This window comes from Artibeus jamaicensis, unplaced genomic scaffold (genome assembly GCF_021234435.1).
Source record: "Artibeus jamaicensis isolate MK-2021 breed Jamaican fruit bat unplaced genomic scaffold, CSHL_Jam_final scaffold_804, whole genome shotgun sequence".
In the NCBI taxonomy this organism is placed as follows: Eukaryota; Metazoa; Chordata; class Mammalia; order Chiroptera; family Phyllostomidae; genus Artibeus; species Artibeus jamaicensis.
The window spans coordinates 2,726,053-2,738,962 of NW_026522055.1; the positions used below are offsets into that span (position 1 = coordinate 2,726,053).

At 42.4% G+C, this 12,910-nt stretch overlaps 1 protein-coding gene across 1 annotated transcript in view; it reads left to right on the top strand.

Annotated features, from left to right (window-relative positions):
* The first annotated feature begins 7,094 nt into the window (after positions 1-7,094).
* LOC119038465 (zinc finger protein 432) overlaps positions 7,095-12,910 on the top strand; it is a 44,163-nt gene continuing 38,347 nt past the window's right edge. The window contains exons 1-3 of the mRNA XM_053659688.1: positions 7,095-7,815; positions 9,802-9,928; positions 11,113-11,208. Of these exons, the coding sequence (XP_053515663.1) occupies positions 7,747-7,815; positions 9,802-9,928; positions 11,113-11,208 (292 nt within the window). The 5' untranslated portion in view covers positions 7,095-7,746. The remainder of the gene's footprint in view (positions 7,816-9,801; positions 9,929-11,112; positions 11,209-12,910) is intronic.

A 12,910-nucleotide genomic window follows, 5' to 3' on the forward strand; every position in this document is an offset into this window, starting at 1 on the left:
GACATGATAAATTGAGACAAGTCATATCACTACTCACTCTCTTGGGGATGGGGCCTTTGTCCTCTCTTCTGTACCCAGGGTTCTTTCCCTTGAACCAAGAAAGATACCCTCCTTAAAAAAAAAAGTCTTACATATTAGGGGGAAAAAAACTTGCCATGAAGTGGCTGTCTCATGATTGAATTCCAAACTCCAGACTTTTGAGTGATTCACTGCAACAAAAATTTTTGAGCTTCTGCACCATGCCAGGCATTGTTGTAGACACGGGATACACTCTTGAACAAAATATGCAAAAAAAAAAAAAAAAGGCCTCTAATAGTATGTATTCATAACAGGTACTCTTCAGTAAACAACCAGAAGCAGATTCTTCAGCTCAGACTTTGGATCCTCTTCACGTCTTGTCTTGAAAATCTGCACTTCCTATCATGGCAGTCATAGCGTCTTTCTCACTGAAAGTGTCAGGGTCCTGGAATGAGCTTCCCAGGACTGCCCTTAGCCCTGAGAATCAGGTGCTGAACTCACCTTTCAGAGGCTGGCATTCCAGGTAAATAAAAAATGTTCATGGGCCTGCCTGTGTGGCTCAGTTGGTTGGAGTGTCAGTCCCATACACTGGATGGTTGTGGGTTCAGTCCCCAACCAGGGCATGTATGGGAGGCAACAGATTGATGTTTCTCACATCAATGCTTTTCTCCTCCCATCCCTCCTCCCCTCCTTTCCTCTCTAAAATCTATAAACATATCCGCAGGTGAGGATTTAAAAAAAACATTCATGGGATAGACAATTTCAGGTTGACTTCTTTTAAGAAGGACATATCAACTTACATCATTTGCTTCACTCCATTTTCATAAAAATTATAATTAAGTGTGCTGTTCTCCGAACACTAACTGCATATTTAGTTATTTAGTACCCAAATGCTCTTATTTCCATCTTCGTGTAGTATAGGGAAACATGTACAGCAGATCCTCGAATAAAGTTTTGTTCACTATCCTTTTATAATGTTGAGATGCCATAGGAACCTAACTCTTGTTTATTAATTTCAACTAGCCTATGGCAAAATTGGTTTCAGTATATATTATTTGGCTTAAAGTCACAACCTATTGATGACATTCAGTGAGGATTTACTATATACTGGTAATCTTCATTCCTTTCTCCTTAGTACATGTATGCATCTACTGTATTATATACAGTAGTATGTGGCCAGCAGCTGAGAGTACTGAGGTCAGGGTTTAAGGTCTTAGTGGGTCACTCTGCCTTGTATGGCTAACGGATGGAGAAATGGAGTTGGGGGTGGCTGTAGTAGTTGGCTAGGGCTGTTATAACAAAGCTCCACAGACTGGGGGGCTTAAACAACAGAAACTTATTTCTCACAGTTCTGAAGGCTGAAAGTCCAGGGTCAAGGTATCAGTTGGGGCTGGTTTCTTCTCAGGCCTCTCTCCTTGACTTGTAGATGGCCTCTGCTTTCTGTGTTTTCCCATGGGTGTCCCTCTATGTGTGCCTGTGTCCTAACACCACCTCATGAGGACACCAGTCAGATTGGATCAGTTCTCATCCTAATTTCATTTTGGCTTTGTTACCTCTTTAAAGACCTGATCTCCAAATACAGGAGAGGTCTTGAGGTTCTGGAGGTTATGACTTGAACACATGGATTTTGGGGAACACAATTTAGCCCACATTTATCATTGGTTATTTGTCAACAAATGCCATTCAAGTTTGGAAGCTGGTCCACAACCCAGGCATGTGCCTTAGACTGGGAATCAAACTGCCAAAATTAGACTGGCAACCCTTTGGTTCACAGGCTGGCACTCAATCCACTGAGCCACACCAGCCAGGGTCAATATATTTTTTTAATCAGCTAAATGTAGCCATCTCAATACTTATTTAAAACAATTTTTTTAAATCCTCAATGAGGATATGTTTTTATTGCTTTTAGAGAGAGGTGGGGAAGGAGAGAGATACCAGTGTAAGAAAGAAGCATCAATTCATTGCCTCCCATAACCACTCCAACCAGGGAATGAACCCCCAACCCGCTGTACGGAGTGATGCTCCAACTGAACCTCTGGCCAGAGTTCAATACTTACTTGGTTCTGTAATGCAATCATTATATAATTGACAACAGCAAAATTTCATGATTGATTTGTATTTTACAACGATCACCTGGTTAAGGTAAGGTGCTACAGGCCAAAGGTAAGCAGAAACATTTCTAGCATCTCACTTCAGAGACTAGACTAGCATAGTACTACTGATGGAGGAGTCAGAAGATGAAACTGATTTGCAGGTTTGACCTGAGGCAACATGATTTTGTCGGGTACATTCTGAGAATTATAAAGGCTTATTGGGTTGAACATAATGTGAGCAAATAGATGAACCTGATGCCTGTGCCACAGCCCACGTTCTCAAGATCTCTGGTTCTAGTTCAGGGCTTGGGCCACTACGAATGGGAGAAGCAGGGTCGGAAATGGGCAGTAGGCCTGCAAATGGCTGGCAAAGACCTCTTAGTGAGCTGCTACAGATGCACACGACCATGGGAAGTCCAATTCTTTGAGATCGTTTTAATTTTTGAATGTTCATAGAAATGTCATTTGCAATATCCAAAGAAAACTGGAAACGTCCCAAAGGTCCACCAACTGATGAATGATTAAACACATTTTGAAATACCCGTACAGTGGAATACTGAGCAACAAAAGGAAAGAACTTACTGATGCTTCAAAACTATTATGTGGTGTGAAAAAAGCCAGGTAGAGAGTGCATACAGTAAGTGTATTCATAAAATGCAGGCCAATCTATAGTGACAAGGCAATTCAGTATCTGCCTAGCATGTTTTATACTTGGGCTTGTTAGAATGAGTGTATAAAGAAGTTCATAACGTCCATCGTTTCCGCTCACTGATCACTGCATCCCCCAATCCACTTCACGTTTCCAAACCTTGCTGTTGTTCCAAATGCACTGCCACCTGCCGGGTCCGCGCTGAGCTCCCCAGAGACCATTTCTTAAGTACAGACTCAGGACTTCCCCCAAAATGGCTGCGCCCACTATGCACACACTGTATTTTCGTGTCTCCCGCCCGCTTTTTTTGTTTTTTTTTTTTTTTTGTCAAGCGTGCTTAAGTTTTTATTCAGCCTCTTAATCTCTTCTCAATTAGACTAGTGACTGAGGTGTCCAGAAATCTTAATGTTGTACAGATCTGAGGCATCACGGCTATAACGGCCGCTCAGAATGTAATATGCGCCCTTTTGGCCCCAGTGGGCTCCGGCCTTGATGAAAAATAAGTCCTCGTTCACCTTCCCCTACAAAGAAAAATAAACTTGTCCTCACGTCACGTTTGCTTTCTGCGACCTCAAGCCTCTCAGAACTTTTCCACATTCCAATTCCTATCAGGATGGGCCAAAAACCGGAGCGTTTCGGTTGTGGTACCACCTTCGTGCTGTAAAACCGCCTATGCAAAAGCCCCTGTACGGCCCGCGCGCAAAGATGGCGGCCCCCAGTGTGCCGGGTGATGGCGACGGCGACGGCGACGGCGACGCAGGTATATTACCTCATAAAGGAGAGCAGAAACCCGTATTCCATTCTCCATAGAAACGCGGCAACAACGCCGAGAGCCTTAGTCTGATGTTCTCCGGAGAGGAAACCAGAAGGGAAAAAAGTTAGGCAAGTAAGTTAGGCCCTGGAGAGGTCGCTGGCTGCAGGTTCAGGAGAGTGAGGTTCGTGTGTGAGTATGTCTGTCCTCCGTTAGTTAGGTGGCTGCCCAGATGAGTTGGTGAAGGTAGCGCGGTGGCGGAGAACACGGAGGAGTCTACTGGGTGTCAGTGATCAGGAAGTCTTTGGGCTCAATTACAGGGGGCTCTGGTAGTCACTGTTAAAAGCTCTGAACAGATCAACTACAGAGAGTCTGGAGGTCAGAATTCAGGGTCTTTGCGATGGGCCTGTGGGTGGGCCTTTACGTTTGTCTGTGACCGCGGCATCTGGGTCTGGACCTGGAATGACTTGGATCCAGTGATCGAGGAACCATTAAGTGAGTTCAGTGTGTGCATGTATCTGGTCTGGTTTTGGGGATTAATCCGGTGGCGGGGGGTGGGGGCGGTGGCCACAGTCTTTAGTGCCAAGATGTGTGACAGCAGAAGCTTGGAGGCCCAGGGGCCCTGTTGCTTCTATCTTCATTTCCAGCTGCTGAACCAAGGCCCTCCTCCACCACAAAATTTCTAGTCCCTTTGGTTCTCCCACATCATCCTGTCCCTTTCAACCCACAGAAATTTTTCAACACACAGGGTCAGGTCAAAGTTTTCAGGGGAGGTGAATCAGTCAGCATATTTAAAATTACTGTGTTTTGCCATGTGTAATGGGCATTTTTTTGCCCAAAATTTTGATGGAAAAATAAGTGCGCATTATACATGGGCACCACAAAAAGCCGTGGGTGTGCTTTATACACAAGAATGCATTCCACATGGCAAAATATGATGATAAGCATTTTATTAAAGATTGTTTTCATCTTCTTCCTGCAAGTTTACTGTATATTTCCTTTTAGGATCTATATATGCGTATACAAGACCTGCTATTTTCCCAGAACTTAATATTTTTTAACTTTAAAAAATTTTATTTATAGCTCATATTACTTACCTTCTTTTTTTCCATGTTCGTTGTTCCTCATATTGAAGTGTGTATATAAACAGGGTATATAAAGACTTTTAGTAAATATGAGGGCAACATAAATTTAAAGGAAAGGTTTACAGTTCCTCACTGTTCATATGGCTTCATTTCTATAATTGTTCTGGAAATTACGTTGCACTTTCCCCTTTCCATTCAAGGTACTTTTATATCTAGAGGGTCTTGTGTTTTATTACCTGAGGTGGGATCTCTAGGAAACCAAATAGAGAGATGGGAATACTTGCAACTATGTGTTAAGGTGAGCACACAGCAAGGGGAATGTAACCCTGAAAGTAATTTTGCTCTTCATTCCACAGGTTTTGGCAAGAGATAAGAATGAAGAGAGAAGAGGTTCCAGGACCTACATATTGCCCCTTCTGGGAACACAGTTGAATGGATAGTGAGATTTCTAAGTAGAAATTTAGGGCGTATCAAAGAAGACAAAGATAAGAGTATATCAGTTCTGGGCCATTTCCTAAAACAGAAGAAAATGATCCAGGCTCAGGTGACTTAAGGTTTATTCTCTTTTCTATTTCCTAATAGATTTGCAGAGACCTGTAAAAATTAGCTCACTATCTAGACTGAAATAAGCATTGAATCTAACTCTAACATCATGGCAAAGAATATAGTATTCATAGGATTCTGAGTGAATAACTAACATTAGAATGTATTGTGTAACTGAAGGATTCTCTAGTTACATTAGCTGTCAACTTGTATCTAGTGTCTGTGACAGCCAACACAACAAGAGAATTGTGGTATTATAGGATATGTATCGTATGCAGTGAGGAGACAGAAGATGGTTCCTCGGGGTGTCAATGTTTCATGACATGCAAATCTCAGGAAAAATGTTATGTTCTTCTTAGAAGCGATGGGGTGGAAAGTGTTTTGAACTAGTAAAGGCAGAAACAGATTTTGTACTGCTTTTTATTTTGGGGTTCCTCACAGACCCATGTGGGAAGAAACCATGCAAACTCAGTGAGGACAGTTTTATTAGGGGGCCAATGCAAGTCACTTAAAGGTCTCACTCAGCATTGAGTCTCTTCGGATTTATTCTGAAATAAAACCTAAATGCCCTAGGAAAATGGGAGGATTGTATGGCTTTCAAGTGGTCTTCCATCAGCAGGTCACTGAACTGGCATGAAAGTTCAGGTTTGGCCTTGGATAGCTGTAAGAAATTTTGTCTGATAAGAGCTTGGATTATTGGGTTGTAGGGTGTTTGCTATATAACTTCACATCATCTTATAAAATGCAGAATCCTTCCCCATTTTCAAATCCAGTTCTGTACTCCTTTTATTTTCATTTACATTTTAAAGAAGAATATTAATGATGGAGTAAGTGCACATGGGCATAAAAAGTGAATTCCCCTTTCATAACATCCTTCCTTGTCCCCTCAAACTGCTTTAACAGTTGTTTGCTAGTGTGTCTTACTGTCACTAAACGTGTGTGTACTTATATATATATATGTGCTTATTTACAAATGTATGTGGATTGATGTACATATCTGACTACATCAACACATGTGTTACAACATGTGTGTATCAATGGACTCATACCTCAAATAATATAACCCATTTGCCTATGATGGTATAATTTAAGCATATAAAGGAATAATGACTGCAGTTGATTGGTGTATATTAACTATATAAAATTCCAGTTGTCCACAGTCATACTAAAAAAAAGAGTTACACTATGTAAAGCATCTAAATGAGTGCTGGCTACATAGTACGTGATATGTGGGATCATCCATGCCTTCAATCTTTGCTAGTACTTAATAAGAGGACATTATAAAATTGCATAACTTTCAGTCATCTGAATGGCTAATATTCTTTTTTTTTTAAAGATTGTATTTATTCTTAGAGAGAGGTGAAGGGAGGGAGAAAGAGAGGGAGAGAAACATCGATATGCAAGAGAAACATAGATTGGTTGCCTCTTACATGCCCCAAGCTGGGACCTGGCTTGCAGTCCAGGCATGTGCCCTGACTGGGAATGGAACAGGTGACCTTTCAATTCATAGGCCACTGCTCATTCCAGCCATACCAGCCAAGGCATGGCCGGATATTCTTTAGCCTTATTTTATATTTTTCTCAGCATGGGTGAGGTTGAAATCCTTGTGTATTTTTCTGTCAGTTGTGTTTTTTTCTTTTGTGAAGTACCTGTCCTTATTTTTACATTTAAAGAAACAATTCTTTTACTGATGATTAAGAGTTGTTTATATCCACTATATATTGATCCTTTTGTTTATTAAAAATATTTTTCTAGCTTGTCAGTTTTCTTATAGCTTTGCCCATGCTATTTTTTCAACTCAGATGTTTTAATTTTTCTTGTCACAAAAATTGTTGCTTATTTTCTGTGATTTTTTTTGGCTTCTGACATGAACATACTTCATTCATATTCCTCTCTCTCTGTTGCTTTCATAGATTCTTTTGTTTTATGGTTAGTACTTTAAACAGGAAAAAGGTATTCGAATTTAAGTTTTTCCAAATGAATCTGCATCTTACATGAAATAACTCAGATTAAATGTGATTAGATCAGCAGGGTTAAGAATTTGCAGCCCCTACCAATTCTGTTCTCTTTTCTATGTAGTAATTTCTGCAGTAACATGGGGATAGATTATCCCATAGGTTTTCGCTGTCTGGCCATTCAGTTGACAAGCAGATCTCAATTCCTTTTCTGGTGACATTGGACCTAGGCTACAGGACCACAGGATCAGGACGTTGAAAATATTCCACATTTCTGAGCTGTTGTTATTCACAACAGTTCTGACACCAAATATGTGCGTATTTTTCCCACACGTACCCACTGTGCAACTCTCGGGACACCAGCTGGGTGTCCCACAATTCAACTCAATTCCAACATGAACTACCTGGAGGTAGCATCAGATCCCACAGGTTAGGAGCCCAGTCCCACAAAACTGCCCTCACTTTAGATGCCAGTCGAATGTCCCTGGTTGTCACGTCTACTTCTAATGACCAGCTTTAAATTTGGGGCTTCCCACAACTCCCTTCTCAAGTTTGGCGATTTACTGGAATGATTCACAGAACTTGGGAAAGCGCTTTATGTCCATCTAGTTTATTACAGAGGCTGTAACTCAGGATTCGCCATGTGGAAGAGATGCAGAGGGCAAGGCATGGGGGAAGTGTGCAGAGGTCCTCTCGGGAGCATCACCCAGCCAACACCTCGGTGTGTTCACTAACCTGAAAGCTCTTCAAACCTGTTGTTTAGGGGATTTAATGGGGGTTTAATTATATAAGCATGATTGATTAAACCACTGGCCATTGGTGATTGAACTCAACCTCCAGTCCCTCAAGGTTGGGGATCTTTCTGGAGACCAGCCCTCATCCTAAAACCATCTAGGGTCCCCCAGCTGCTGGTCAACTCGTTAGCATGCAGAGGACAGTCATCACTCCAGAGAGTCTAAGAGTTTTAGAACTGCGCCAGGAGCCAGGGACAAAGACCAAATATGTTTATCTTTTTTTTTCTGGCTTCTATTGTCTTTGTTTTAGTAAATTTGTTTTTCTTTTGACAGTGATGCATCTTTTCTTTCTGGTTGTTTTCATAATCTGATTTTTGCAACTGGTCTGCTGTACGTAGTTTCAGCCAGATGTGTCTACATGCAGACTTCCTGCCTGGCTTTGCTGACTTACTAAATCTGAGTTATAGGAAGTTTAATCAGTTCTGAAAATTTCCCATTCTTGAGATCTTTACATGCTTCTCTGTTTCTGTATAATCTCTTCCAAAAACCACATACAAGCCTTTATTAGACCTTTCTTTATCCTCCGTATTAATTAAATTCCCCTTTGTATTTTCAGTCTCTATGTGGGGGCTGCTTCATGTAGGGGAGTATTTTTTATTTTGGTTTCTATTTCCTTTCACTAATTTATTGGCTTGAGAGATTTGTTCTGCTTATTTATAAATTCATTGATTGATTTATATATGTGCCTCAGCTGAAGATCAAACCCACAATGTTGGTATATGGGACAACTCTCTAACCGGCTGAACTGCCTGACCAGGGCTTGGGTTATTTTTTAAAATGTATATTCCAGTTTCCTGATTATGTCTTTAATGTGTCTAATATGTTACCTTTTGTGAAATAACAATAAATGTGTATATTATATTGGTCTCTGCCCCTAGTTTCTGAAACAGGGCTCCTAAAAATCCTTGAAATTTGCTAAGTGATAAGATGCTAGGAGCATCTTTTGTTCTCATATTTGGTCTCTGACCTCAGTTCCTAACAGGGTTTCTAAATGCCTTCAAATTTCCTGGGTGATAGTAGTGTCTGTTGTTCTAATGAGGTAACTATTGAGGGGTTCCCAGATTGGAGCTCGTCAGCAGAAAAATCAAACCATGATCAGAAACTTGGAATTTTCAGCTCTACACTCCATGATCCAGAAGGGGGATAAGGACTAGAAATAGAGTTCATGATCAGTTGTGGCTACGTGATGGAGCCTCCATACAAAACCTGAAGGTATAGGGTTTGGACAGTGTCTGGGTTGGTAAACACCTTGCCCTGTGCATTTCTTCCATCTGGATGTGCATCTGTATCCTTTAGCATATCCTTTTATAATGAACTGGTAAACAGTAAGTAAACGATTTTTCCTGAGTTGCTCTAGAAAATTAATCAAACCCAAGGAGGGCATTGGAACCTTCAGTTATAGCTGGGGAGTCAGAAGCACAGATGACAGTCTGTACTTGCACTGAAGTGGGGGTTAGGGGACCAGTCTTACAGGATTGAGCCTTTAACCTGTGGAATCCTATGCTGTCTCCAGGTAGAGAGTGTCAGAACTGAGATGAATTGTCGGAAACCCAGCTAGTGTTGGAGTATTGGTTGGTGGTGGGTAAAAAAACCACTTTGGAATTGGTGTCAGAATCATAGTTAAGCCCTGATGGGTGTGGCCCAGTGGGTTGGGTGTTGTTCTGCAAAGCAAAAGGTTGTTGGTTCGATTCCCAGTCAGGGTACATGCCCAGGTTGCAAGTTTGCACACATCCCTGCCTGTAAGAAGCATCCAAGCAATGTTTCTCTCCCTTTCTTTTTCCCTCCTTTCCCCTCTTGCTGAAAGAAAGGAAGGAAGGAAGGATCATTGTTAATATGAGCTGAACAACTTCCTTTATATTATTTATGAACCAGTAAAATAAAACACTCCATTAAACAGGATCATGTTATTGCAGGAATCACTGACGCTGGAAGATGTGGCCGTGAACTTCACTTGGGAGGAATGGCAGCTCCTAGACCCCGACCAGAAGGACCTGTACAGGGACGTGATGTTGGAGAACTATAGCAACCTGGTGTCAATGGGTGAGGACAGCTCCCGGTGTCACTCATAGGTCACCCAGTCCGTGGTCTCTCCTTTCCCAGGTGCTTATACTTGGGAGTCACTGCAGTGCTCCGAACAGGTGCACTGAAATCTGCAGATATTTGGTGCCTCCTGGTAAAAGGATTTAATATACTATCAGCTGTACCAACATAACTGACACCAAATGTTTGGGGTCTTTCTACACCAACAACCAATTCTCCAACTTTCCAAGTACTAGCTGGGTATCCTGCAGCTCAATTCAATTCAGTTTTGACGCCACACAGAGTTAATACCAAACCCCACAAGTTTAAGGGTTCAGTACCACAGGACCACCCTTACTTCAGATGCTAGTTGTAAGTATTGGGTATCCAGGCTGCCCACACTTCTGTGGAAGTTGGCTCTAAATCTGCCCAACTTGGCTGTAAGTTGGTTGTTCCCACAACCCCCAGCCCCTACTTGGGTTTAATAATTTGCTAGAATGGCTTATAGAACCTGCTACCATTATCGGGAAGGCACTTACTACCATTATCAGTTATTATAAAGTAAAAAATCTCTGAAACAGCCAAATGGAAGAGATACTTAGGGCAAAGTGTGGAGTAAGAGGTACAGATCTTCAGACCCTCTCCGGGCACACCACCTTCCCAGCACTTCCACAGGGTCACCAAATGGAAAGCTCTCCCCACCCAGTTGATGAGAGAGATTTACGGATGGTCCATTATATAAGCTTCATTGCTTAAATCCTTGACCATGTGTTATTGATTCCACCTTCAGCCCCCTCCTTCTCCACAATGAAGGGAAGGGTTGGAGCTGAAGGTTCTAGCCCTCTATTGATACCTTTGCCTTTCTGGATCAGCCTCCACCCTGAAGGTATCTAGGGGCCCTCAGCCACAGTCATCTCCTTAGCACACAGAAGACACTCCTCACTCTCTTTTCTGAGATTCCTGGAAAGTTAGAAGTTCTGTGTCAGGAACTGGAACTTAGACTGTGAAAAAAGATGCTCCTATCATGCTGTTCACTTAGGAAATTACTAGGGCTTCAGGAGCTCTGTGCCTGGAACTGATGTCACATGTGCCCCCTCCTGAGAGAAAAGTCTCTGACATGTGCAAACTGTCTATAGTCACTTAAACGCAATATTCTCCTATCTTGACAGACCCCAACCAAGTCTTCTCTCATTTCCTATGAACAGGGTATCAAGTCCTCAAATCAGATGTCCTCTCCAAGTTGGAACTAGGGGAAGGACCATGGACAACAGAGGATGAACTCCACCGTCTAGTTTGTCCAGGTGAGTGGGTGAGCACCAACAAGTCAGGTGTAGGGGAGGAAGATAATTTTCTTTTTATCCTTCTAAGTTCTTCTGGCTGGGCTAACAATCAAAGTGATACGAAACAGGTTAACAGGAGGAAATAACCAGATTTCTTATTTATGTACATACAGGGGCTCCATAAGAATATGGGGCCCAAAGACAAATCAGGCCGTTGAGGTAAGGATAAGGAGGCAGAGAGGGTTGTGATTTGGGATTTCCACGCAGAGGAAGTCAATTCACATGGAGATGGAAAAGCCAGCATTTGGTAAATAAACATTTGCTGGGCCACAGAGAGGACGTGGATCAACAGGGCCTTGCTAGGTCCCTCCCTATCACGCCCAGCTCACAGTAAACCGCATTTATCTGTGATGATATAGCCCTTCCTGGAGCAGGGCCTCCATCTAAATTCTTAAAGGCAGTAAAGGGTAACATCAGAGGTTTTTCCTGAGTTTTCAAGAGTTCTGTATTTTGAAAATCGCTTCAAGTAATCAATATCTCCTCAGGTATCTTTTGGGATGGCAAAACCTGCTTCCCCTTATGAGTCAGTGCAGAAGTCATATTCTAGTCAGAGCAAGCTGGGGAGTCATGTATTTGAGGATACATAAAAGGTGCCTCCATATCCCTCCCCACAGGAGAACTTCTCTTTAGGCCTTTAAAGGGACATAAACCCTTTTTTTGTCTTTTCTGAGAACTGAACCTTGCTTATTTTATCTGACATCTTTCTAACTAGTGTTTGGAACTCTGCATCTGGTAGATTGCTTGTCTCCATTTGGTTTAGTCCTTTTTCTGGAGTGGTGTTCTTTCCTTTAGGACCTGTTTCTTTATCTTTTTATTTTGGCTGCCTCCCTATGTTTGTTTCTATGTATTAGGTAGAGCTGCTATATCTCCCAGTCTCGGTAGAGTGGCCCTATGTAGTACGTGTGCTATAGGGCCCAGTGGTGCAGCTTCCCCAGTTACATGAGCTGGGCACTTCAAGTGCACTCCCTGCGTGGGCTGTGTGCAGCCTGCTGTTGTAGCTGAGCCTTGATCATTGTTGACACATCGATGCGAATCCTGGCCTGCAGGATCCGTGTGTTGTTGTTGCTAATGAACAAATACACATAGACAACAGAAGTCCTGTGGAGAAAAAGGCACAGTATGGCCACTGTCAGAGAGAGAGAGAGGATGAGAGGGCCCTGGCCCCTGCCTGTACAAACTTTTATTGCTTTTCTGGGTACATTACATGGAGGATGGTCCTCATTTACTATGTACGGGTTTGCTGCAGGGGATTACTTTTTATAGATAACAAAGGAAAGAATGTTGCTGATTACTTCAAAGAGAAGGATGTTGTAGATCAGGGGGGAAAGTGATTGAACTGGTTACACTCCGTACTTGGGAGGTTTAGCACAGACTTTAAGGAAGTTACAGTAAGCACTTGCTGCCTCAATTCAGGGCAAGAGAGTTTTAGCAAGCCTCATATCAGTTGAAATTACAATGCAGGCCTGACTCCACAGGAGAACCTTTCTGCAGGCATGGTCCTGTGTGCTGACTCACTCCCCACTGGTTTTCCACGTGAGTGCTGAGCTACATTTTTACCCCATGCAAAATGGTTCCCTACAGCACATCAACAGGAGGGATTTACCCCCAGGTCAATCAGCTGCAAGGATCGGCCACAGTCACCGTGAAGGATCTGCTGTGCGGG